This window comes from Melozone crissalis, unplaced genomic scaffold, assembly GCF_028551555.1.
Source record: "Melozone crissalis strain CALT ecotype California unplaced genomic scaffold, PUWL_Pcris_2 ptg000045l_1, whole genome shotgun sequence".
NCBI lineage: Eukaryota > Metazoa > Chordata > Aves > Passeriformes > Passerellidae > Melozone > Melozone crissalis.
The window spans coordinates 23,283,986-23,310,083 of NW_026535823.1; the positions used below are offsets into that span (position 1 = coordinate 23,283,986).

Genomic DNA, 26,098 nt, shown 5'->3' on the forward strand with positions numbered 1-26,098 from the left:
TAAGGGCAGGATATGGACATGCTGGTACTGGGAACCTTAGGTTGTTGGAGGAACTACTCCCTTCAGCTGCTATTGCTGCTGATGTTGAGCGGTCACTCACAGTTAGTGATTTAGTTTTTCTATTTGTAAAAGAGATTTAGTCTGTCTGAAGTGCCATACTCAATGGTACCCATCTCTAGCTCTTCTGGAGAGAAGAGTGCCTGTGCCACATTCTTCCAGGTTTGCCAAAGACTGGCATTGCTTGTCAATACCTCCAAAGTGCTGTTGGAGCAAAGGAAGCGATTCCTGCCTCCAAATACAGCTGAGATCAATGAGGTGGGGATCCCTGCTTACTTTTTGTTTCTCTTGAGCATGATCTCAAGAGACAGCAAGCTTTCTGAAGCATTTCTGCCTTGCAGAATCTGGTCTTTGAGAAGGAAGAAGCAAAGCAGGATGGGCAAAGTAGGACTCAGACGTTGTCAGTACCAGAGGGTCTTTGTTGTCTCCAGGTGCCTTGGACCCCAGTGATCTGTTTACATTGGATAAGGATGGAAAGCCTCCATCACACTGACAAGATGTACTCTTGGTAATTCCTTGCATTTTTTGACTGTGGCTGGCAAGCTTGTCCTGTGGTCTAGGAAGGTTGCTGGGACCAAGGAGGAAGCAAAAGGCATGGGGCACATGGAATGGTTCAGGGCACAGACAGAGGCTGAGGTCTTGGTGAGGGGAAGCTATTTTATCCAATGCCTGGTTTCTGTGGCTGGAGCAGCTGGAGATCCACCCATGGCTGTTCTCTGGGTGAGGGCCGGCCCTGGAGAGCTCTCTGACTGTCTCATCCTGATTGTCTCAAGCCTGTTGTCTCTTTGACAGAAAAGAGAACTGCTGAACTTTCTCATCCCGACCCTTCATCTCTGAGGTTTTGTTGGGAATGTGCCTTGTCAGGGAGTAAATCCTTGCTCCTGGTGAGCCACAATGCACTGGGGGGCTTTAAGCAGCAGGTGTGTGTTGTGCATCTCCTCACAAATACAGCTGAGCACCCTCCCTCATAAGGAGCCTGCTTGGGACTGACCCAGAAGCCAAAACACCTTTTGTTCAGTTGCTTACATCCCTCCCTGCTCTCCCAGCCCTCGGGAAAGCAGCCTGACCTCGTTCAGTGAGACAGCAAACACAGCCTCCTCCCAGGCAGGATTCCCAGATAACCCCCCGGCTTTCTGGGGGCAGTGCCGGCTTCAGAAGCATTGTCTCTTTGGAAATTAATTTTCCTGTCGATTTCCTTATTTCTCTTAATTGATGAGGGGCAAGTCTTAGGCGTGTTGCCAGCGGCACCAGCCACAGCCTCCCGTAGGTATCAGTACAGCCAAAAGCACTAGCGCCGAGGGTTGGGGAGTGTAATGAACTCTCAGAGGACTCGTTGCAGCTCAGCCCATGCTCTAGATTAGCTGAGGAATCATCTGGCCCAGCTATTAACTGTCCCATTTAACATCATAAATTATTAACCTAATTTTGAGGAGGGTTGGTGACGGATCACGCTGATTTTGTTCGCGTTTCTGCAGCCTCTCGCACAGCCTGCTGGTGTGGAGTAAGCCACGGGCAGGGCCTGAGGGTCTGTGCCTCCAGAGAAGGGGAGAGCCAGGGCAGCACAGTCAGCTGGCGGCAGAAGAACCAGCTCTAGCTCCTCTTACGGAGCTCAGGGAGAAGCCTGAGCAGGGGGAATCCCTCACTGTGTAAGAGCTGCCCTGGGGAGGAGCAAAGCCACCCACTCCTGAAAACATCTGCACTCATGTGGGGCACATCTGCACCCCTGTGCATGGGTGTCCAGGACCTCTACCCCTTACTGGGTACCAGTATGTGCTGGCCACTCTCAGTGAAAATCCTTACCAGAGACATTTTTTAGCTAGCTGAAGCGCTTTAGTTCACATGGCAAAGGCCTGGAGTCAGGAGTTTTTCTTCCTATGCTTGTTGTAGATTAGAACTTGTTTGAAAAGTTTCCTTTCTGGGAAAAGTTTTAAATAAAATTGTGGGGGAAAGTGGATTCTTTGCTATGAAAGTTTTAAACCTTTCAGAAGGTTTTTTAAAGCCAATTGAAGTGTAATGAAAATTTAAGGGATACCATCCTTTACCTTTAAGGGAGACTAAACCTTTGTCTTTCTTTGAAAAGAGAGATGTGTGCAGGAGGAAGGGGCTAAGAATTGCACTCAAACCATCATTTCTTTTAATTGAGTGGAAAAATTTTGAAATCATTTGGTCTGTTGAAAAAGCCATACAAGCCTGAAGGAGAGCAAGCTCTGATAATCCTTGTAAAATTCCTCTTTCATTCTGGCATCACCAAAAGGACTTCTTGTTTTCCCTCAAGCAGCTGTGCTGCTTGGTGCTGCCTGTCCGTGGTGTGCAAGCACATGGCCCTGGGCTGGCCTTGTGTGTGTCCCCAGGCTCTGCCCACAGAGGGGTGACATTTGGAAGTCACCATTGCCCCAGTCCCACCCCTCTTCAAGGCTGCTCAAGATCCAGGGGCTGTAGGACCAAGCATCTCCCCACATGGAGGTGCTGGGAGTCGGGATTAGCAGCATTGAATTGATGGTAAAACACACCCAAAAAAACCCGAAGAAAAACACAAAGAAGTGCTTTTGGTTGTGGTGATAACATGGAAAAGTGTCAGAGTCTGTATTAAATTCGCCACTAACCTGCTCATCTCTGAGTACCCATCTACTAACCACAATTCCCTGTGGCTCACCGTGTGCTTCCTGCCACTCTTTCCCTGAAACAGTGAAACAGGGAGTCCTGAATTTGCAGACTCACAGCATTGGTGCTCTCATACTCCCTGTGCTTGATGTCAGGCTTTACACACGTAGAATAGAGGAGGAAATTGCCTTTGCCAGAGGCCCAAACCTCGTGCACGTGCAGTACAGACCCACACAGGACTGATGGCCAGCACACGGATATAAAATACAGTGCCCTGCCATAAAACATGCACTGCTAGTCTATATATTTTGCAATCCCTTTAAAGATTTTTTTTCTTTAAACCCCTCACCCTAGCTCCCTCCCCATTCTCCCCCCCAAAAAATTATTATAAAGAATTATTGCCATTAGTACGTCTTTCCCAGTGAAAGGAGAAAATCGCCTCATTCATAATTTATACCCTCAATTACTATTAATAAAGAAATATTTCAGCAGAAAATCGCCTGGGAAAATTACACGTAACATTGCATTAACATTCTATTTGAACATTTTCATCACATTTGTTATAGAGTTAATAAGAGGGATATGCTCCCCTGACTTCTTCATGAAATTATGGGCTGCCTATGATAGTTTAATCTTTTAGACTTTATATAATATATTCACTTTACTAATTGAGCTATCCAAGGAGCAGTTAGGGATGTTCTTAAACGTAGAAGACAAAGTAATCAGGGCCGTGACTTCCTGACAAGAAGATCTTCTTCCGGAGATGAGGATCTGCACGTGTGAGGGGCACAGACGTGTGTGCACAGACAGTGTGTGTTTGTGTGCAGATGTGCCATTCCATTAGCCCTTCCCTTAAAGTCCTGCCTGTGTTTGGAAGTGAACATGAATGAAGGGTGGGGGTGATTTTCTGACTTTTGAAATGTTCTCCAAAACTTCCATTTGTATTTCAGAGTGAAAGGGGGTCTGGTGAACTTGAGTGAACAAAGTATTATTTTGGGAATAGGAAATGCCCAGCATGGGGAGCTTCTCAGGAGCAGCACTTCATGTAGACAAGCCTTTATGCTCAAATTCACCCCCACCCACAGTCATGCACAGATGGTCTCCAAATCTCTGGATAGGGAGGTAGACTGGGGCATACAACCCCTCTTCTGCTCTTCCTGCAGCTTCTTCTTCACTTTGTGATGCCATTCAGGACACACAGTGCAGAAATCCTTCCCCCCACCCAGGCTACAAACAAACCCAAAACTGGGTTTTGTGAAGTAGAAGTGAGGTAGGTGTGAGCAGTGGGAGATAAGGAGGCACTTGGAAGATGGTCACCATGACAGTGTCACCGTGGGCATTGCTCTGGACAATCTGTTTCCAGGAAGTGTAGCAACAGGAAGATTTTGGTAACTCGCTCTTCTGCTCCTGTGCCTGCAGCAACTGGAGCCTTGGTCCAGGCTCAGCTGCTCTTGGACCCTTCTTTGCACAGATGCAGCATTGGGCACTGACATTTGAGCCCCTCATCCAGTCTGGGAGCTGAACCCATGTCAGGGTCTCTCTGTGAGATCCTCCTTTCCCCTCCATATGCACACAAGGAGCCCCTTATCACAGCATGTGATCCAGGACTCCTGGCTTCAAGCAGGAACTTCCCAGGGCAATATCAGGAAGTGTTTTCCACCAGGTCTGTGTGGGAAAAGGCTGCATCATCAGCGTGCTGGAGGTTGCTCACTCATTAAGCCTAAGTGGATATAGTCCCTAGCAGGTACAGAGAGGGATCCATCACTGCAGAGCAGTGGCCCTGCCACTGGGGATGAGGTGGGCCTCTGTTCACTGCCCTGATAAAGGAGGCTGCAGTAGCACAAGGTCAGCTGCTTCATTTCACATCCACGGGGATCTCCCATCTCCTCTGCATCCACTGAGAACAGGCATGGACATGGAAAGGGTGACAGGGCAGCAGGTGGCACACAGGCTCCTAGGTGAGAGTTTTCAGTCACCCCTGAAACCACTCTTGTGACTCCCAACCTCTCCAAACTTGTGGCCAATGCTGACAGCAAGCCAGAGGTTTAATGAAAACCTTCCATGTGTTGGGATTCATTAGCTAGAACTCATTAAAGAGCAAATAAGAGCCTGGATGTTGCCAACTGAGTCCTGCCAAAAGGAGCTCCTGCAGGTGAGGCAGCCTGGGATGGCAGGAGACCCCTATACTGGAGGGCAGGCAGGTGAGGTCCCATCCCTCTGCAGCAGAGCAAGGCCAGTGCATGCCAGCAGAGATGGGTCCTTTCCAGGGACCTCATGGAGAGCCTAGGAACAGCAGAGGCCAAGGAAGGTGAACTGTCCACCCCAGAGATGGCCACTGCCTGGCCCTGGGCAGGATGGACCGTGCTGTAAACAGGACAAGGCTTGTAAACAGGGCTCCAGCTGGGACAAATTTAGCCCTTTGGGGTTGCAGCCCCGGCGCGGCAGGACACGGTGTCAGGGTATTGTCGAGAGGAGAGAGGGAGAAAGAAGCTGAATAAACAAACACAGCTTGTCCCTTTTTCTTTTTTCTTTTCTATTTTTTTTTTTTTTTGTCCCAGCCGGACAATTGTTGTTTCAGCCGGACAATTGCCCTGCAGATTGAGGGAACAGGCTGGAGTTCAAGTGAATTTGGCTTCCAGTGCCTCCCTTTTCACATTGTGTTTTCACATCAGAATGTATCCTGGCATATGTGGGGAGAGTGTCCATACCTGTGTGTATGGGTAACTCCATGGATGCTCTGCTCACATCTTTGGGCTGGCCCACAGGGACAGGGGCTGCTTTGCATCCCAGGTGGGGCTGAGCAAGTTGGCATTGTCTATATTGTCTGTCATGCAGGACTTGGCTGTCCCCTTATGCGCCAGACTAACACTTGTGGGGTCCAGCAGCACACAATGCAAGGTGGTCTGTGCTCCACATGCATCTGTGTGTGCCTCCATGGGCAGAGCAGCTCTGGAGCTGTCTCTCCACAGCAGAGGGACACTGCAGAGTTGAAAATATTTGCAGAACTTTAGAAACAGAGATCAGGACTCGAGTTCCTTTTCTCTTTTTCTGTCATAGAGTTTTAGGCAAGTCATATTCCCTTGACAAAATCACCTGTGATCTCTGGAGCAAAAGGCATGGATCTTTTCTTCCAGTCCTGCTCTGTGAGGATCCAAGTCTCTTTCTAAAGGCCGTGTTTGGACGTAGCCTAATTTTCACATCTTAATTTTATTTTTCTCACATCTTTCTCTGACACACACATACACAGGCATGCTCCTATTGGAAAAACGATTTTAATACCCATGGCACATTGTCCTGGTGTGATATAAAATCCAATGACATGTGGCATTTGGAAAAGGTCACTTCCCCCATCAGGATTCATTATCCTACCTCATCCTGGGAAGCCATGGGGTTGCCCCCTCCTCTGCAGGCCCCTTGCCCCCTCCCTGGCTACAGGACTCAAGCAGGAAGAGGGGATGAGGCATTGGGTGGCCATGCGATGGACCTTGCCAGTGTCAGACAGTTTCTGCAGCAAGGGCTCTTGTTTCTCATTTGATGTCCCTGCACTTCCCAGTGCCTTAATTTTCCTCCTGCCACTCAGCAAGAGAACTTACAGGGACGTGTTGCTGGGAAAGCTCTGTGGAGTGCACAACATTGGGTTTGGCTTTTGCTTTTCTCCCCCTGCTCACTGCTCCCTGTCTGTTCCCTGTTGAGTCAAAGCTGGCACCTGTGGAGCCTTTGCTCTGCTCAGTTTCATAAGGGAAACACTCCCCTTCCCTGTTTCACTTGTCCAAATTTTTGGCTGGGTTGGCTGGGAAGTGCCTGTGCGTGTCAGTGCTCACTGCCACCTAGGCAGAACTGAGAAGAGAAACTGGAGAACCCATGGAAAGCCCAGATCCTCACCAGCTTCCCCACCAAGCATGGGGATGCTCACAGCAGGGCAGAAGTGACAAGCTCTCCTGGTGTTTTTGCATGTTTTTGTCTTTCTTTGGACTTATTTCTGCTCAGTCTTTCCCAGGACCATTTTTGTCCAAGCTGTTTCCAGCCCAGCCTGGAGCTATTCCCTGAAGGGCAGAAGGGTGCAGGTCAAATACCTGTGGAGGTTGTCTAGGGGTTCTTGGGGGATGCAGTCCTATGCAGAGCCAAGCATGACTGCTCCCCATGGGCTATGCCATGGGAAAGGAACTGGGAGCCAGGACTTTTCCATTTGTTCAATAACTACCTTGGGGCACCTTGGCCAAGCTGTAACCCTGTTCCCCAGCTAGAAGGGAGGGGAGAGGTGAGGGTGGGTGCACTGAGCATGCAATGGGCTCCAGGTTTAGTGGGAAGGGCAGGAGGAGGGAAGCAGGAGCAGTTTTTACTGGGGGCAGAAGGATTCTACTTGCAGCAGGGTTTAATGCTTGATGAAGATGGCTTCTCAGAGTGCTGAGGGTGATGGTGACTGAAGCCCCTTCCTACCATATAAACACCAATGAGTTATGGGTACCCCAGCCTCTAATTACGCAGTCAGCCCCAAATAGGCTGTGTCTAACGAGGCTGACAGACTAATATCTCAAGAGCCCTTAATGTGTTATCATCTCTTGCTGTATGACCTCATATTTATAACTGCTCTGGTGGGAGGTTGAGAAATGTCCTTCTCTTCCCCAAGCCCCCCCACCAACTTTCCCCCCCCCCCCCCCCCCAGAGCAGCAGCTCTTCAGCCTCATCTGTTAGGATCAGGAGGAGAGAGGCGACTTCTTTCCATCCATCATCAGAGGAGTTCATGCTATTAGATGATTAAAGACATTTTTTATAATATTTGGAAGAGGCTTTGAAATGTCTCTCAAACAGTGTGATTAATGCCTGCTTAACCCTTGCCTGGCTGGGCTGGCGTGGCGGGGAGGCAGGTGCATCCCAGGGCGGGACTGCAGTCACCCAGCCGTTGGGCACCCCAGACCTGACAAGGTGTGATTCATGAGCGTGGGGCACCTGCAGGAAGCTCCGGCCTCCAGGCGGTTCCTAATGCACCCGGGGACTTTGTGGTTTCTGAGGCTGCAACGGTTGGGGCAGAAGGAAGCCCTGCCTGCCCCCTCTCCTGCTCTTCCACAAGAGGCCCCAGGGCTGTGCCAGTCCCGTCTGCAAGCTGAACCATTCCACGCTGATGCTGTGGGTTTCAGGGAAGGGCAAGGAGAGGGGGTGAACAACCCGTGCCCATTCCCAACTGGCCTGAGCTGGTGGAGTGCTTGCTTCCCTAATTTCCCGTTCTTTTTACTCTGTTGCTCCAAATGAAGTCTCTCACAAAAAATCCTTGGCATCTTAGATATTCCAGTAGGATCCACCTTTAGGGTGTTGCAACCTTGCTCCAGGTTTTCCACAAAGACCCATGGGGCTGGTGGACACATTCACAGTGAAATTGGTGTCAGCGTTGTCTCAAACCTGCCAAAGGCCAAATTACTGGTATTCCCTGATATTAGTTCCCTTGGGGGAGTGGAGATTTGGCCTCAGATGGGGGAAGTATGCCCACCTCCTTTGGTCATAGGCACAATGTTTCATAATCTCAATTTCTTGTCAATTGATTGCCAGATAGAAGCGACAACCAAAGAGGGCCCCAGGCGTCTGCAACTGCCACTCATCGTATGATTTTAACTCTCCCCCTCTGTAAGTTTGCATTATTTTCTTCTTCTTGTTGTTGTTATCTAAAGAAACCTCCTCTCCCTCCCCCTCCAAAAAGCCTCCCAGAAATTTGAACATCCTTGTTGATTTGGTATTTAGTGTATAAATAGCTAAGAAGGGTTAATGCATGATTAATAGGTGTTTTATTAAAATGGTTACTCTGTCATTATAGAGTCAAAAGGATCAATAGATTTCTTATAATCATGGCTTAAAATCGTCTTTAACACCAGTGCTTATGGGCTTAAAACCTGGGGCAGGGCATTTAGAGGACCTGGGTGGGGGTCTCCTGTTAACTCCTTCCAGCTCTTTCATCACCTGAAGTGTGACTGTTCAGATGGCAAAAAGTCAACATGGGGCTGCACATTCTGTTACAGTTACCATCTACCTTATTATTGATGGGTATTAAAATTGTCACACCTGAGGGACAGAAAAGGGAAATGGAAAGCAGGAGAAACTGGGGATGCAGCTGGATAAATGCTCTTTGTTACAACAGTCAGCAGCACCTCACTGGAGCAAGGCTGGGGCATGGCCAGGCTGTCTCTGATCCATTAGGTGCCTCTGCAAAGCAGCAAACATTGGCCAAGCATCACCATCACAGCCTGGCTCCTTCTCTGAGTTGCACTGCCTCTACACCAGGGTAAGGTGGGGGATTCCAGCCTTGCACAGAGGTGAAGTCGTGTGCCTGGTGTGAGGCAGTGTGGCAGCGGCCAGGGAGGGCTTGCCCAGTGCCACCTGAGTCACCTCAGCCCCTGGGGCTGCCTTTCCAGCACCTGGATGATGGTGGGTCTGGTTGGCCCAGCCCTTTGGGATGCGTGTTCCAAGCTGCTGTTTGGTAGCTCCAGGAGCACCGTGACAAACCCCAGAGATGCTGAGCTGCCCACCCCCAGCACAAGGAGGAGGCGCTGTTTAGACAGGCTGACACTGGGGCATCTGAGCCAGCCCAGGCAGGGGAGTGCAGTGCCCCTCTGCCCCCTCACTGCCCCACACAGCAGAGGGGAGATCCAGAGGTCATGCAGGGGGTCTGTGGTGCAGCCTGGACAGCAATGCAGAGCACTGCAAGAGCAACTGGCGCTGTTTCCTGAGTGATTCCCGAGTGTTTCCTGAGTGATTTTGGCAGCCTCAGCTGTGGATGTTGGCTACACCACTCATGCAGCGGAGACCTAGACCTGCTGTCTAGTGAGCAGAGGAGATGTTGGTGTGCTGGGACCAGTCCTGGTGGCCTGAACCCCTTCCCCATGCCTCCATTTCTCCCTCCCAGGTGCATCTGTGCCACTTCTGTGCAGCCCCTGGCACTACAAGCCTGCCCAAGGTTGGAGACTCTCACTCAGAAGCTGCTCTCTGATGCTTTGGCCATGCAGAGTGACTCTGCTGCAGCCCCCTCGCTCACTCCCTTGCCCTGCATGTGGGCTCAGCCCCACTCCCCACCAGCCCTGCTCCCTGCCCAGCCCCACAGCCCAGGCCAGCCAGCTGGACGCAAACCATTCAAGGTGACATAAATCAAGGTCATCCTGTTTCTTTCCCTTTCTCTTCCCTGCCTCTCCTGCACACAGCTGCCTCAGGCTGACTTGAACAACTCCCACTTCTCAAGAAACCCCAAGTTTACCCCGTCCAGCTGGCAGGTGTGTACCTGGCACAGGGATCTCAGCCTGCTGGGAGGATATTGCTGCCTTCACCTCCCATCCCCATCAGTGTCTGTGTGGGGTTGGGCAGAGATTTTCAGATTCCCTGGATCCAGCTCTCTCCATCCCTGTCTCATTGCTTATTTCTGGGCTATTATGTTCGACAGGGAGAATTTGTTTCTGTCCAGAGCAGATCCCCGGACAGTCTCAAATCTCTGAGGATTTATCGTCTTGAGCTTTTGTTTGTGGGTCTCCAGGACCCTCTGCCCCAAGCCCAGATGTTTCTGTGTCTCCTCCGTGGAGCCTGGTGACCCCCAGGAGCTCTGACCCTTCTCTTCCCCGATGGATGTCCGGTCATGCAGCTTCCCCACGCCCTGGTCACACAGATGCAGCAAAGGCTGCTGCTGGGGGCAGCATGCTGCAGTCACAGAAGCAGGGGACATGTCTGTCTTACCTACCAGCAAGGTGATGGCCGTGGCTCTTTCTGGCTTTGCTTTCCAGGCCTGCCAAAAGAGGTGGCCCAAGGCAGAGCACACAGGGCTCCCAGCACAGCAATCTCCAGGACACTGAGATCATGTTCAGCCCACCCTGGTTACTGGTGGGAGAAGGCTGAGCTTGTCCCCTTGAGCCCCCAAATTGCATCCCTGCTTGCCTTCCTGCTCCACAGCAGCTGGGAGGGCTGGGCAGAAGCAAGGTGTGACCCCCTTGCTTGTCTCGGGCCAGCAGGGACATACCCTCATGTCTAGCACAGCTGAAACAGCAGCAGCCGCCTATTCTGAGTGACAGAAGGGTGACAGTGGGGCAACTCTACATCTAGGCAGATGTTCAGCTGCCCTGTGACCAGCGTGGGGACTTTGGGGTCCCTCCCAACAGGTTCAGGTCTGTTAGGACAGAGCTATTGACTGGCATAGTTAGCAACTGGGGTTGTGTTTCCAAATCACCACTACTGCTGAGTTAGATGGGACCCCACTTGTCGCCCTGCTCACTTTCATCTGTCGCAGAGGCCACTGTGTCAGTGACAGAAAGCTGATCTGAGGGCAGTGGAGTGTGACAGAGGAGGAAAGGGGTGCAGGGCTGGTCCACCAAAGCGCCGCCCCTGCAGCCCCATCCCCTCCCTGGCTGCCCACATTCCTCTGCAGCAGCGCCAGGAAGGGGGGGATCAACCTTTGGCATGTTTATTGACACTCCCTGAGTTCATACTGTGACTCTACAATCTTTCCCTGAGATTATTAAGAATTAATTGATCACTTTTATATTCCCCCCGATACCCGGTGCTGCTTTGCGACAGGCGGCAGGAGGAGGGAAGGGAGGCGGGAGGAGGGTGGGGTGTGTGTAAAAAACACACTGATAAATGTTAATTACTCTTTTACAGCCCTTGTCAAATTCCAGAGCAAGTCGTAAATTCATTAAACTCTAACGGATTAAGCACATGCAGCTTATTTAGTCGCCATAAACAAGATCATTTGGATGTTGATTTTCCCCTTTTTATTGCTGCAGCAGAAAAGAGGAAAAAATCAGATGAGGGAAGCAGTTGGTGGTTACGAGGGAGTCAGAAAAGTTTGGATTTATTTCATATCTTGCTTCCTTGCTCTTTGTAGTGTATCAGCCTTTGGGTTGTGCCAGCATCTTTCCAGGGAGTCTGGCCACCCCAGGGGCCGTGTCCATGCCCCAAGCAGCATGGACAGCCCTGGGATGGAAGGGCCATGTTGTACAAAGGGTGTCCATGTCCTCTCCGTGCTCCAGCATTGCCTTTATAATGCTGAGGCTCTTTAAGACCCAAGCAAGACCTGGATGAGCAGAGATGGGATGTTTGAAGACTTTTCAGTAATGTTTTAGGTTGTGATTGCTGCTCTGCTGTCCATCCTGCTCAGAGATCTCCAAGGATAAGTTGTCTCCAGCAAGGCCCATCCAAGGCTCTGGGATGCAGGAGGCTGCTCTCAGCCACTCTGCAGAGGACTGTGCAGAGTGAGTTAGCACAGAAGCAGCTCTGCTCATGCTGGGATGTCTCAGCTCATTGAATGCCATCCCCAAAGTGCTGACTGTGCCCAAGTGAGATGACCCCAATCAAACTCAGCCCAGAGAGAGAGGAGGCAGGAAAGGGAAGTCATGCTGTTAGGCAGGGACACGGTGCCTTTGGCTGCTCTGAGCTCAGGAACGTGGCCCAAGGTCTGCCAACCCACCCAGGAGCTTGCCATCCTCTGCTTGCCTGTGTTAATAATCCAGGCTGACCTCCTGAGCTGTGGGAGCAGTGGAAGGAGAATGAGAGGAGGGTCATGGAGATTAATTAATACTCAGGACTCTAATTACAAGTTTCTTCAACACAGGACTTCGAATGAGGAGCAGGCTCTGAGGCAGCCCTGAGTCCTGCTGCCCCTCAGCTGGCCCTGCTGAAATACCTCCCTCTGCCTTGCAGGAGTGGTTTTACTGGGAAAGGATAGCAAGTGGGGGATAGCTGGTACCTGGGCACCAGCATCTCCCTCTGCAGCTCCAGGGCTCCAGGCTGTGTGTCCAAAGTTGCCACACTGCTCCATAAATCTGTCCATGCCTTGTGCTGTTTGTTGGAGACCTGCTGCCATCCTTAGTGTGCCCAGCTCCCTGCCTTGGTCCAGTGGGACAAGAGCAGGAGGTGGCCTGGGGGACCAGAGGTCCCTGGTGGGTGTCACAGCCTGGCTCTGTGCAGGGGAGGGTGCTCCACAGGTGTGGTGCTGGCAGGGCCTGGCACTGCTGGCCCTGTGGTGCTGATCACCCATCTCCAGCAGTGCTGGCCCTGCTTCCCCAGCCTCTCCCAGCCTCCAGCAAGGCTGAGCTCAGCAGGAGCTGCAAGCAGCCGTGCACTGCAGGCAGCAGAGGGAACTCTAAACACCTCACTGGAGCGTGCTGCCTGGCTGCTGCCAGAAAAATTTTGGGCTTTTATTTTAGAGTCTTCAGCAGCTCTTCACCTAAAGGAGGTGACCTGGGCACTGGAGGGGTGCTGATTTGCTCCCACCCCATCTTAGCCCATCTCTGCAATGGGTGCACACCCAGAATGTCTGAGCTGTGAGTACAGCCTAACTGCCCCAGCCCTGCTCCCCTCTGCATGTGCCTCTTGAGGGGCAGAGGGAAGGAGAGGAGCTGCCAAAGCGCTCAAACAGGACAGCAAGGAGCTGCCAGCATTCAGAGCCCCATTCCCAGCAAGCATTTCCCTCTCTCAGCCTTTGCATCAAGTATAATGTGCACAGATGCCAGCAGAAGCATCCCTGCCCATCAGGTCCCTCCGTGCTTTCCTGCTGTGTGGAGGTGCCCTCCCGAGATCTCCCTGGGGCTCTGAGCACAGGCAGGGCATGCAGGGGTTAACGGAAGGAGCATGTCCCACGCTAAGCAGTAGCTAACAGCCACCAGCTAATAACTTTATAGCTTCAAAGCAGGGCATTTATCATGCTGAAGTTTGTTTATTCACAAGTTATATAGCACATTATACCAGCACTGTGTTTGGCTGATAAATTCTCTGTGACAAGCAAGGCTACCAATGGGGACTCACCAAGTCCAAAAGACCAGTAGCTTTTTCCTGAACTCTGCTTTCTGAGATAAGGGTGTTTTTTCCCTCTTTTGTTTTGCAAGGAGGAAAGCAAAAAAATTAGACAACCTGTAAACTTGGGAAAGAAAAAAAAATGGAGACTTGTATTGGATAAGTTGTCCAGTGCCATGATGCCCCAGTGGGGGCATAGGAGAGGGTTCTGATCCTTGTGAGGACCAGGTGAGCTGTGTTGGCAAGTGATGCCTATGGGCCTGTGGCCTTGTTGGGCATATACTGAGTGAGACTGACAGGCTCTGGGTGTCTCCAGGAACAGCCTATCTCAGTCCTGCTTGCTTTCATGGAGGGATTTTTTTTTGTTTTTTTTTTTCTTTTTTTGCAGAAGTATTAGAGAGTGCTCTGGCAGCTCTCTGGTTCTTCTTCAGTGTTTCTAAAATGAGCCATAAATGATTATGGCTTTCATACCTGTTTTGAGCTTACACATGTGTGGGATTTGTTACTGCTTCAACACAAGTGTGTTCCCCTGCACCCCTTGCTCTGGGTTCAACTGCTTTAATCCCACTAATAATAATGACCTTCACATTTCTGCCTTGCTCTATCACAGGAGCCAAACCCACTTCGCAAACATTAACAAGCTCGGCCTCCCACCTCCATGCAAACATGATAGATCAGTATTATTTTTCCTGCTGCAGTGGTGGGGAAACTGAGGCATAAAGCAAGGAGTGTGCTGACCTGAACCCCTTTGCTTTAACCCGTAGACCTCACTCTGCTCCAGTTTGGACCAGCGTAGGCTTTTCTAGGTGTCACCTCTGGAGCAAGACCTGGGGCTGGTGGGATGTAGTGGGGCAAATGCTGATGCCAGGACCTACCTCTGGAGTGTCACTGAGGGTTCTTGAGGCAGCAGATGTTCCTCCTGCTGTGGAGTTGGGGACACACTATGGGGGTTGTGGTGTGCCAGCACAGCCTTTTCCTGTGGGGCCGCATCCACAGTGCTTGTGCCCCTGCCCTGCTGCAACAAGCAGAAAGCCCCCATCATGGCCCAGTGTCCAACGCCCAGACAGGGGTATGTGGGTGCCCAGCTCCCTGCATGAAACATGCTCTGATGTGTGTCTGCAGGGGCTGCCCACTGAGGGCACCTTGGTGCATTTACCTGTGCACACACAGGTGTGCGTAAGCACGGATCAATGAGTGCACTGGGTGCGTCTCCATCCCCAGTGCCGTGCTAGGGTCCATCCCTGGCTGCCCACCCACATGGCCATGTTGGACATGCTGCCACCCCAGCCTGTGCATCCCTGGCTGCATCCCTGCTGCATCCCCAGCCGTGTACCTGCACGGCGTGCGCGGCCGGCCGCGGATCTGCATCGGTGCCTGCGTGCAATGGCCCCTGCAGGCTGTAAATACTGGCAGTGTGGCGGGGAGGTTGAGCGGTTTATGGCTCAAGGTCAGGCCCGTGAATCATAAAAAGGTGTCGGAAGGAGCATTAACTCCTAGCCTTCGCTTGGTCTCTGTGTGGTTTCAGGCGGGGCCCCGGAGGCAGTGATTAAAGGGTGCACCTTCCCCTTTCAGTTTTACGGTAAAAGGAAAGCAGTAAATTAGAAGCCCACAGGCTGGGGCAGGCCGGGTCCCAACAGCACAACAGCTAAGCAAGTACCTGCCGTGCGCCCCGAGACTCTGCCTCTGGCTCTGCACACCCCAGCACAGCCCCACACAGCCCCTTCCCATGGCAGTCCCTGTCCAGGAGCAGTGTCCTGCTGCCACGTGGTGGGCATGGCAAGGGACATCCCTCCATCCTTGCCCAGCAACAGTTTGGGGTGGCCGGGGCTGTTCAGTCCTGCTCACCCCACAGAACAGCAGCGCCTCTTGCTCTGCACCTTTTTATGACTCTGGCTGTAATTAACTCCAGTAATAAATTTTTTTGAATCCAAATAGATATAATTAACGTTTTATGCCCCTGTTTTCTTGTGAATTGTCAGGACTATTAAGAGCTGAGTATTGATTGTTGAGCATATGTTTCTGCTGCTGAGGTGGGACTGCAGAGGCAGAGGGCCCTGATAAAATTGTTGGGTCCTGTCCCACATCTGGACCTCAGGACAATGAGTTTAGGCTGGGGAGACTTGGAGCAACATCCAGCACTGCAGGGCTGACCCTGGCCCAGGGAAGCAGGGAGGTTCCCTGAATGAAGGTTGTCTTATTTTTTCCCACCACTCAGCTGTAGGTACCCTCCAGCACTGTGGCCTTTGGTGAGCACTCAGTCATGGGGCATTGCTGCCAGCATATGCTCTAAACTCGCCATCTCCTGGAAAAGGGTTTTCAGGGACAGAGGTGTGAATACACCCTGTTCCATTCTCATACCAGATCCTGCAGCTGACCCAGCTTGCAGCTGCCCTGGCACCCTGGCTTGTAACCACCACCATCTGCCATGAGACACAGGAAACAACACCTTCCCTGAGTGCTGCTGTTGCAGCCAGTCCTGATAAGGCACTGTTTGAAGGGCTGGGCCACTGCCAGACTGATTTCTCCCAGCTCCTGACAGGGCCAGTGCACATCAGCCCCAGGATCACTGCAGGTGCTGCAGCCCTTCTGGCCCTGCTTTCCAGTGGGCAGAATGAAGAATGCAGTCACATTCTGTGCCCCTGTCCCTGGGCTGGACTGAGCATTGGATGTCTCTGAGGAGGAGAGGAAGGGAGCCTTGCAGCATGCCAGGAGAGAAAATACTCCTCCTTTCCCTTAAAAAAATGTGCTTTTTCCCCTGGGGAATGGCATTGCGGAGCCCTGGAATTGGCGCAGCTGCCAGAGGTGATGGATGGTGCCAGCTGATGGAGCAGAGCGGGTCAGCAGAGCAGAAACCAGCAGGCACAAAGAGAGAGCATCCCTGCTAAGCAAGGCAGGCGGTGACACCCTGTGCCGGGCCCACAACAGCCCCCTCTCTGTTGGGCTGGATTGGCACAGCTGGAGTACCTGCGGTGCCACCCTGCGATGCCCCCGGCCTCGCCCCAACTGCACCCATCAACAAGAAGGGCCTTTCTTCATCTCCACACAAGCCCTGATTGTTCACATGCTTCCCCTGCTGCTGCCTTGTTCTTTTGCCCTTCCCAGAGATGGTTCTGGGAGAAAATGGAGGACTTGCAACATCTGCGTGACCAGAGCTGCTGGGACTACAAGGTTTCAAAAGGAACTGAGACTTCTCATGTGAGTCCAGACCAGGTTGTCTTGGTGCCCTCAGCAGCCCCGTTCCAGGACATCTCAGTTCCCTCAGCAGCTGTGCTGTGTGGCTGTGCAAGCCCACAGCCCACCCTATCTCAATTTCCCCACCAGTGGCTGAGGTCCTGCTTCACTTTTGCAGATGTGCAAAAGTAAAGGTCCTGCTTCACTTTTGCAGGTGTCCTTTCCACTCACAGGAGGGGAGGATATGTCCCCCTCAGGCGTGGGTGTGTGGGTAGGATCAGGAGGAGATCCCAACAAAGGCAGGCCACGCTAAGCTGTAGAAAGGAAAAGCTCTTTGGAAGGCTGGAGTGAAACAGCATGCAGTGAGCCCCAGGCTTGAGACTCAGGACTGCAGGATGCTCTGTCTCTCTGGTGAGGGCAGCAGGATCTTCACCTTCCTTTCACCCAAGCATAAGGAAGAGAAAAAGCTCCTGCCTCAGCTGGGAGGCCATACCTTTCACTCAGATCCCCTTGGGCAGAGGCTTCAATGTCCTCCAGGGATGTGGAGCTGCATTGTCCCTCCTGCAGGCTGGGGACACTGAGCAGGTCTCCCCCAGATGTGTGTCAGGAAGGAGCCCAGGCGTCCTGGCTCCAATCCCATGCCCTGTCTCCAGCTGAGGGATGTGTGCTAGCTGGAGCTGCTAGGCTGAGGGATGTATCTCTGCAGGGATCTGAACGCTGAACTGTCATCTTTGCTCTCCAGCAAACCCAGCTGCTGAGTCCCTGCGCTGCGCCGACTGCTGCTCCAGCAGATGTGAGGAGGAGGAGTGCAGGAAGGGGGCTCAGCTTCAAATCGATTCTGAGCACTGTGATAAGAATCTCTTATCACCCTTGTCATTGTAATGGCTGGGACTGAAATGCTGGGCTGAGTAAAAGTCAGGTTTTTGCAGACCAGAGGTGAGGAGGAGACAGGGCACAGCAGGGAGCAATTGTGGCTCTGGAATGAGGTCCCAAGGCTTTGAGTTCCTGCTTGCCCTCCAGTGACACTCTAAACCAGCTTTTTCCCCGGCTTTAGACCTGCCCCCAGTTTCTTTCTCCAGCTCCTTCCAAAGAAGAGGAGCTGGTGACACAGATGAAACACAGTGAAGGAATGGGTCCAGCACATCCAGACCATGCATGGTGGTAAGGGGCATACAGAGGAGCAGTCCTGGCGGCTCAATATTGCCTGGAGAGACCAAGAGTGAAAGGAAGAACTGAGAACTTCATGCTCCCATGTCTGCAGCTTCCTCCAGCCTCTTCCCACCTTCCCCTGAGCCGGGCTCAGCCCCATCCCTTTAGGGGGGCAGCACAGGAATGCAGGTTCCCAGGAGCCAGTGAAGCTGACAGGGATGTGGCAGGGATTTCCAGGCCTTTGGGAATTCCCTCTGCTCCCACTGCTGTCCACAAGCAATGGCTAAGGGAAAGGGAGCTGCTAAGCTTGTATGCTCCAGGTGGTATTAGACTATGTAGTGACAGCAGCACTGAGTACCCTCATCTGTAAGAGGCTCCCCTGGTGCTCTGCTGATGTTCTGCCTTTAACCCCTCACGCTTCCTCCCTGCATTTATTAACAACTGTTGATTGGGATTCCAAGGTAGTCAAGCCTTTCAGAGGGGCAGATAAAATCTAAGGCTGCTGCAGTCCCCTGCATCTCCAGCCCCACCAATCCCCTTGTCTATCTACAATCTCTCTCCTCCTGCTGAGCTTTTCTCTGGCAGACAAGCCCCAGAAGGTTAAACAGCAGCAAGGCTGCATCTCTGTCCTCCAACAACCATGCATCTGGGCATGAGTCAGCTTTCCACCTGCCACCCTGTTTCTCTTTGTAGTGGCTGTGTGGGATGCCCTGCTGCCAGGTGGGGATGGCCTCAGCACTGAGGAGGGCAACACTGTTCCAAAAGGCTTGCCCAGGCTCCACAGCTGCCTGGGAGGTTTTTCTGCTGATTCCATAGTATTGGTGTCAAAAAAACCCTTCTTGAAAGATCCCATGAGCCTCCTGCACATGGGTGTCCTGCTATTGGGAGCTCTTAGCCAGGGTGAGGTGCCCCAGTGCATGGCAGAGCTGGGGACTTGCACAGCAGGGGCTTTGTTGGGCCCAGCAACTTTTCTGCTGGAGAGGACGACTCTGAGCCATGGACTAGTTTTTCCTATCATGGACCACATCCAGGTTTCATGGCTGCTTGGTGGTCACAGAAATGGCCCACCACTCCTAAGAGACACTTCAGGACTTGCCCATTTAATTCCAGCAGGAGCAGTGTCACATCGAGAGAAATTGGCCCCACCAGAGGATTTATTCATTTCTCCTTCCCTCTGCCTCCTGACAGGGGCTGTGCTGAGATCCTCAGAGTCATCTCACTAAAGCCTAGGGGAGCTTAGTGCTTAAATGGTTTTCATGCCACACAGAAGTTTAGTGCTTGTCAACAAGTCTGAGGTCTTGCTGAAAAGCCTCAGCAAAAAAGAGCAGCAGGGAGAGGAGGAGAGCAGGCACCAGTGCTGGGAAGGGGGAGCACATGAGTCACATCTCCAAAGCACCTGAATACATGGGAACATCACATATCCAGCTCTAGGCATCCCCACCAGAAAATCTGGCTGCCCCACTCTCCAGCAAGAGTTGTGATGGCCCAGCTCTTAAGTTTAAACCTCATGGAAAAACCTTTATTCCTCACTAATGTGGAAAAACAGACCTGGCCTGTAGTTTTCAAGCCCTTGCTTTTGTAAGTCTCTTGCAGAAATATATGTACACAAATATTTTGTGTGCTGTATTCACCGGGATGCATTTCCTGCTGAGGTGAGCCGGGGGCTGGTGGGGCTGAGCGCTGTTGCAGTAACGTGCTGGCTCTGCAGATGGGGATAGCAGAGCTCAGAAACCAAACCCAGCTCCAGATGCTACTGGAAAAGCCTGCCCTGCCTGGGGAGACAAGGAACACACCCTCACCTCCTCAGGCATCCCAGCTGCCCCGCTGGGAAAAGAAAAGCTTAAAGCAATTTTCTTTCCTTTTAGGGAGCTGGATTTTCTGGGTATGAATTAGTTTGAGGATGAGATAGCTCAGTTCAGGCTCTGGGACACAGATCTGATACAGGGGGAATCTGCAAGGCACATGTCACAGGCGAGCTGGCAGCGCCAAGGCCTGGAGACCACTCAATCTGTGGGCTCCTGAGGAGCCACCCCACACTTTGGTGGCAGCACAAGGAGCAAGGAAGCACAGACAGCAGGGCAGGCTGTCCCCACCATGGGCATGCTGCAGCAATAGCAGCCCCCAAGCCAGCTGCTCCTATGGGATCTGTGGATGCCAGGGGGTCACTTGAGTCAAACGTTTGAGCAGGTTTGGGAGGAGGGCTGGGTAGTTTATGGGCAGTAATAGCATTTACAGCCCTGCTGGCTGAGGCACTGATCCATGGGGAAGGGAGACCTCTGGTCAGAAAAAGAAAAAAAGCAGCAGTATCTGGCCTCCACCCTTCCAAAAGGCAGGATTGGCCCCATCCTTTGATTGAAGAATCCTTGGTGGACTGATGCCCCATGAATCTGTGGGTCAATCCCACCTGGCACACTGAGCATTCCTGTGCTGGTGAGGTGTTAACTCATCTGGTGTAAACTCATACTTCTCCATGGATTAATTAAGCCTTTAATTTTCATGGGAAGTGTCAAAGATTTCCCTTCCTCGCCCCACTCCGTGGCTTTACCCTGACATCCACAGTGTCTGCCATCCTTGGCAGCTCCCCTGACAGGCAGGGATGGCAGGCAGCCCTGCACACACCCCATGCTGTTTCCCCATCACCTGCCATGGGGCCCGTATGTTTTCATTTAGTCAGCATGGGGAAAAGCTGTAAAACATATGTCTGCTTCCCAAGGAGAGGGAAAAAAATTACTCCAACACCTTGGTCCAGTTAACAGCTTGGGCTCTTGACTCTGCAGTTGCTTTTGCAGGCACTTTGTTCCATGCTCCACATTAGCTGGCCCCCATCTCTGGCTGCGCCAAGGTGTGCATCTGCGGGAGGATATTTGGGAGCAAGGATGCTTGTGGGGAGAAAGAGGATCCCCCAGGATCTCGGGGAGCGTGGTGGGGCTGTGCTGCCCCCTGAGAGCAGGCAGGCAGGAGCCCTTTCCACCCCACCCTTTGCGGGCTCCTGCCAGCACAGCTCCCCATCCATCCCATACATTTACCTAACGCTAATGAGACGTATTGATTGGAATGATGGGATTTGTAAAGGTCGCAGGGTTAAAGTACATAAAACCAGCCTTTCTGGAGCTGCAATATCAGGGCCGATGGGTCTGGTGGGAGAGATTAAAGGCCTCGTGCTGCAAGAATGGAGAGAGCTGACAGCAATTACATTTCAGATGTGTGCATAGTTATAACCCCCTCTCCTTGCAAGACAGGCAACCACGTCCCCACCACTGCGGAGCAGGTGTCCAGCATCCCCTGTCTCCCTTTCAAAATCAAGATTTCAACAGAGCAAATCAGGGAATGAAAGAATGAGAGAAAACATGAAAGGGAGAGAGAGAAAGATTGAAGACCCCATTGGAGGGGTCATGCCCAGCCCTGTCCCTCTGGTTTGTGTCCCTGTTTTGGGCTTCCCAGCTGAGTTGTTGTGGCACTGCAGTATGCTAAAGCTGATGAAATGTGAACTCTGAAAACACCATGGTCCCTTTTGTTAGGGCAGGACTCCCACTACTGGTAATGAGATCATCTGGCAGGTCATTAGAGATCTCTGTCCCCTAGAAAGGTTCATGTTCAAAGGCTGGAGGAGTCCAGATCCCCAGAAGCACAAGTACAGTTGGCTGGAGGTTTCTCCCAGATCAGGGTTGACAGGTCTTGGAGTAAGAGACAAATAAATCTGGACATCACTTTTTCTAGAGGTGTTTCTCAGCCACATGGAAGATATACAGGAGCTCTGTCTCTTGTGCTCTGCTCTGGGTTGTGCCCAAAAAAGTTTATTCCTAAATCCTCAGAGCCAGCCCAGCTCTGGTGGAGCCATCTTACTCCATCATCCCTCCTTGCAGGCCCCTCTCTACACCACGTGTTTGTTTCCTGGGCCAGAACAGGGAGGAGCACAGCCAGGAGAGCTGTGCCACCTGAAGGGGGTGTGCTTTTAACATCCGAGGTTCTTGGCAGCAGTTATGAGGTGCAGGGGAGTAAAATCTGCCTCAGGGTCTTTCCTGGCAGAGGAAACACACAGAGACACAAGCTAGGCTACGGGATGTGCTGTGTTAAGGATCAGTGTTGACAATATCACTACACACAGAAACAGCTGAATTATCTCCATGAGTGACCTTCATTAGCCCAGCTCCAGACAGGAGGAAGCTCAGCTCAGGAACCTCTGAGCCCCAGCTCATCTTGGCTTCACATCACCCACCATTCCTCTCTCGGCAGGATTAACACCAGAGGCACCTGGGACTCGGGAAGCCTGGCTCCATCTGGCATCACACCAAGCCAGGAACACGAGCAGGGGCTGCATTCCCCCGGGGGTGAATCCTAGAAGGGAAAAGAAGCTATTTACCATGCAAGGAAAAAGGCACATTGCTCTCTGGTAACTCACAGCCTCTGCCTGGTGCCAAGGCAGGACTGAGCACATGGAGTGAGGAGCCAGAGATCTTCACAACTCCTGCAGGGCCCTTCTGCACAGCAACATTCCCCTGCTGCCCACCCACACACGCTGGAGATTTAAGCCCTTCCCCGGAGCCCTGCCAAAGGCCTGCCCTGGGCAGCAGGGACTTCCCCAGGGCTGCAGCTCATCGCCAGGCACTCACCCATGCAGCTCGGTCTTCATTTATCCCTCCTTCCCTCTCACATGGTAATGAGTGGTTTGCACTGGGAACTAAATGAAGTTGATTGCCCACTGGTGTCTGCCATTAGTGGTAATTAGTTAAAACATCAGAGTATAAACAGTAAATTGGCTCTAATAATTAATACTAGCACTCAAGCATATGAGAGAGACAGACTGGGAGAGAATCAGTGGCAAGCTTGTAAAATCAGCTGGGGCTGCTTTAATTAAAAAAGAAGGAATGTAAGTAGCACAGTATTGGAAAAAGGACAAAAGCCATCAGGATCTTGCTTGTTAGGAGTATGGTTGTGTCTCCTCTGGAGTGCAGCAGGGCTGAGGATTCACCTCAAGCCTCGGGTGCCTACGGTGCAGAGGCTGCTCTATCCCTGGAATGCTGGGGTGCTGCTGGTGTGATGAGTTTTAGCCTTGTTGCCAGTAACCTGGGGCAATAGGGAGGACTGTAACATGTGAATGGGCTCCTGCAGATGTGAGGATGAGGCAGACAGGTGAGATATCCCATGGGATTTTTCAGGGGAGATCTGCTTGCATCAGAGGGGCTGGATTATTCAGCTGCTCTCTGCTTATTAAAGAGAGCTCTCTGCTCTTCTCTTTCCTTCAGTGACAGATTTGGCCTCAGGTACCCTTTGGGGAACAAGGGGTGCTGGATAGGTCCTGGCAGGGAAGGCTGGGTTTACTCTTAGAATATTTTTTTTTTTTTCCCCCCACAGGTTTTGCTAACCTGCATCCTGCCCCTTCTTCCAGCTCCTGTGCACCTTTCTCTTGCCCTGGGAAGGCAGGGGCTTCCCATAGCTCTCCCTTGGCAGAAACACCTTTGGCCCTGAGTGCCTTCAGTATTTCATCTTAACCATAAAAAAAAAAAAAAAAAAAAAAAACAAACACCAAAAAAAACCAAAAACCAAAAAAAAACCCCCCAAACAAACCAAAACAAAAAACTAAACACCATTACACCCAAACAACTACTACAAAAACCCAGCAGAGGTGGCAGAGCAGCGTTTGGGGAGGACAGGGAGGCTGCATGTATATTGCTATTAATCATCCCCACGTACGTTAACCATGCTAATGTCCTAAGTGACAATAGCCCATCTCAGCTCATGATTTAGGGTCTGTGAACGGAAGCTGGGCTCCTGGGAGTAAATGCGTGAATCCTGCGCTGGTACTAAACCTTCTAATAAATCTAACGCACACCAAAAAGCCCTGGGCACTAAATCCAGGATCCGGTAATTGAAACCCTTACGGCTCTCAGAAAAAGGTAACCGGTGAGTGGAAGTGAGTGTATGTTTTTACAGAATATATATCCTATCTGCACCTGATTATCTCCAGCAGAGACAAAGGAAGCCTGCTGCCTCCTCATAAAGCACCTTGTTCCACAGACTTTAGATAATACCTTGGAAAATAAGAACCAAGCAGCCTCGTGCTGCAGGGGCTGATGCCGTGCTCTGCAGACATCAGTGGGCAGGAACAAGGAGCTGTGGCTCTTTGCTGGATCCCACCGCTGTCCCAGCTGCTGGCAAATGCCACTGAGACTGTGCGAGTCCATCTGCCTGCTGCCCTGGACTGCCATACCTGGGGGTCATGGGGGCCATGGGGCTGGCAGGCCTGGGGACAGTCACCCACCCAGCCTGGTTCAGGCCGTTAGTACTGACAGAAGAACATTCCTGAGCTGTCTCTGCCCTACAAGCTGGAGGGGCAGAGGAAGGGCAGGACATTCTGTGGGGCTCAGCATCCCAGCTGATGTGGGGTGGTGCAGGGTGGGTGGAGATTTTACCCCACAGCTGGGTCCCAGTGCAGGGAGCAGCTGGCCAAGCAGAAGCCCCGGTGCAGGTGTGACCCCACCTCTGAGAGCAGAGGCACTGGTATGTCCCTGTTGTGGCAGCAATGAATTGGGCATCCCTCCCATGGCTGGTGTGTTTCTGATAGCCGGTGCTGAGGCTGTTTATCGTTTTGTTTACTAGACAAGAGATCATGTTGGTGTTTTATTCCGCTTTTAATCTCTGTTACAGACCACTCTGTAATGCCTTGGCAGGGGACTTAATAAATATAGTCATTTGGATAATGAGTGGTGATGATAAAGGCAAGCTGGAGGGAGGGTGCAGAGGAGAGATGCTGCACTGGGCACCTGGTGGTGTTTGGAGGCAGGAGGATCGTGTCCTCCTGGGATCGGTGCTCTGCAAGGTCCCACAGCCCCAGCTGGGGACAGGGATACAGGGGCTGCCCAGGGCTTTCCCAAATCAGCATCTTCTGTTGTGTGAGGAGGGCTGGGACTGGCAGGGATGAATGCAGACCCCAGTGCCTGCTTGGCAGGAGCCGTGGGCCTGTCACCCACTGGGGATGGGGATGTCTTGTGCCCCTGAACCCAGGGGCTGGGAGCTGTTTGTGCATGTGGCACCATTTCGTGCAGCACTTCTGTACAGTGACTTTCTGTGGGACATTCTCAGAAACTGGAGGACTTTTAGTCACTTTCTCCCTACCTTTCACTTTACTGCTGCCTGGCTGTCCCTCTGTATTACTGTGGATCATCCTTGCAGCCCCTCTTGCCATCTCTCCCCCACCAGAATCCTGCATCATTCTGGAAATGCCTCTGCACACCAGTGCAGCTGTTTCTGAGTGAACCAGTGCTGGGTTGCAAATGAGCTGGGCTGGCTGCCCACCCGCATCTCCCATCCCAGGGCACTGGGACTGTCCCCTCGGGACAAAACCAGGACTGCCACTGCCTCTCCCCTTCCTCCCTGCCAAACCTGTGGGGAGCCTGAGCACCCTCATTTCTCAGGTCACTGCTTGGCTAATGGTCTATTAATTTGTTCAGTTGTCCCCTGTGAGGCAAACTCAATTTCTGGCTGAGATTCCTCCCTGGCTGTCGACACGGTGATGGATAGGACGAGCGGCTGTCAGCGCCAGCCCCGGCGCCCGCCCGGCACGCTGGGCACCCGCCCGGCTCTGCCGGCACCCGCCGCGGCTCCGGCGGGACCAATCCGCCGCCTCGCGCCCAAGGACCTGTCTCTGGCAATGAAAAATGACAGAAATATTTAAGGACAAATAAGGTTTACAAACCCAATTTAAAATTATTATGGAAGGCCCCGGCTGCAGATGGGCCCAGGCTGATTCGTGGTGGCAATCAAATCGAATTTCCTTATCGTTGTATTATTTTAGGGCGTTATCTGGCCCCATAATGCAGTTATAAATTCAATTTCATCTGCGAGCATTCATTGTTTACTGTCGCCTGTTTGCTGGGGAAAATGTAAACACTTTGCAGCCCTCGGCTGCAAAATTAATTTCTGGCGGAAAGCGGGAAAAAGGAAAAAAAGTGGAAGGTGCCCAAATAAAAAGAGAAAACAAGAAAGGTGGTGGCAAAAGTGCTGCCGGGCATGGCACAAGAGCTGGTGAGGGCACCAGAACCATCTGAGCTGCTTGTACCAGTCAGCTGCCATGCCTGGCTCCATGCTTGGGATGGCAGTGGATGGGAATGCAAGGGGATGGATGGGGATGGGCAAGGATTGATGGGACAGGTATCTGGGTAGCACTGGATCTCTCAGTTCTCCCTGCTGCCACATTTCTCCTCTGTGCAAAAGGAGGAAGAAAATACTCAGTGACCTGATGGGGCTGCCAAGGGAAAGTTGAAGGTCTCCCATTAATTCCAGACTAAAAATGACAAATTCATCTTCTACGACAATTAAATGAAGTCAGTAATTGATGCTAATTGATCTTCAGCCGAGAGGGCTCTTA

General features: G+C 51.9%; 1 protein-coding gene across 3 annotated transcripts in view; it reads left to right on the top strand.

Moving 5' to 3' along the window:
- Nucleotides 1-26,098, top strand: part of RNF220 (ring finger protein 220) — a 209,605-nt gene that overhangs the window by 74,616 nt on the left and 108,891 nt on the right. The window contains exon 2 of one of the 3 annotated variants that reach the window (XM_054286102.1): nt 8,200-8,274. The exons of the other annotated variants lie outside the window; for them this stretch is intronic. Coding sequence (XP_054142077.1) covers nt 8,200-8,274 — 75 coding nt within the window. The remainder of the gene's footprint in view (nt 1-8,199; nt 8,275-26,098) is intronic. 3 annotated transcript variants of the gene reach the window in all.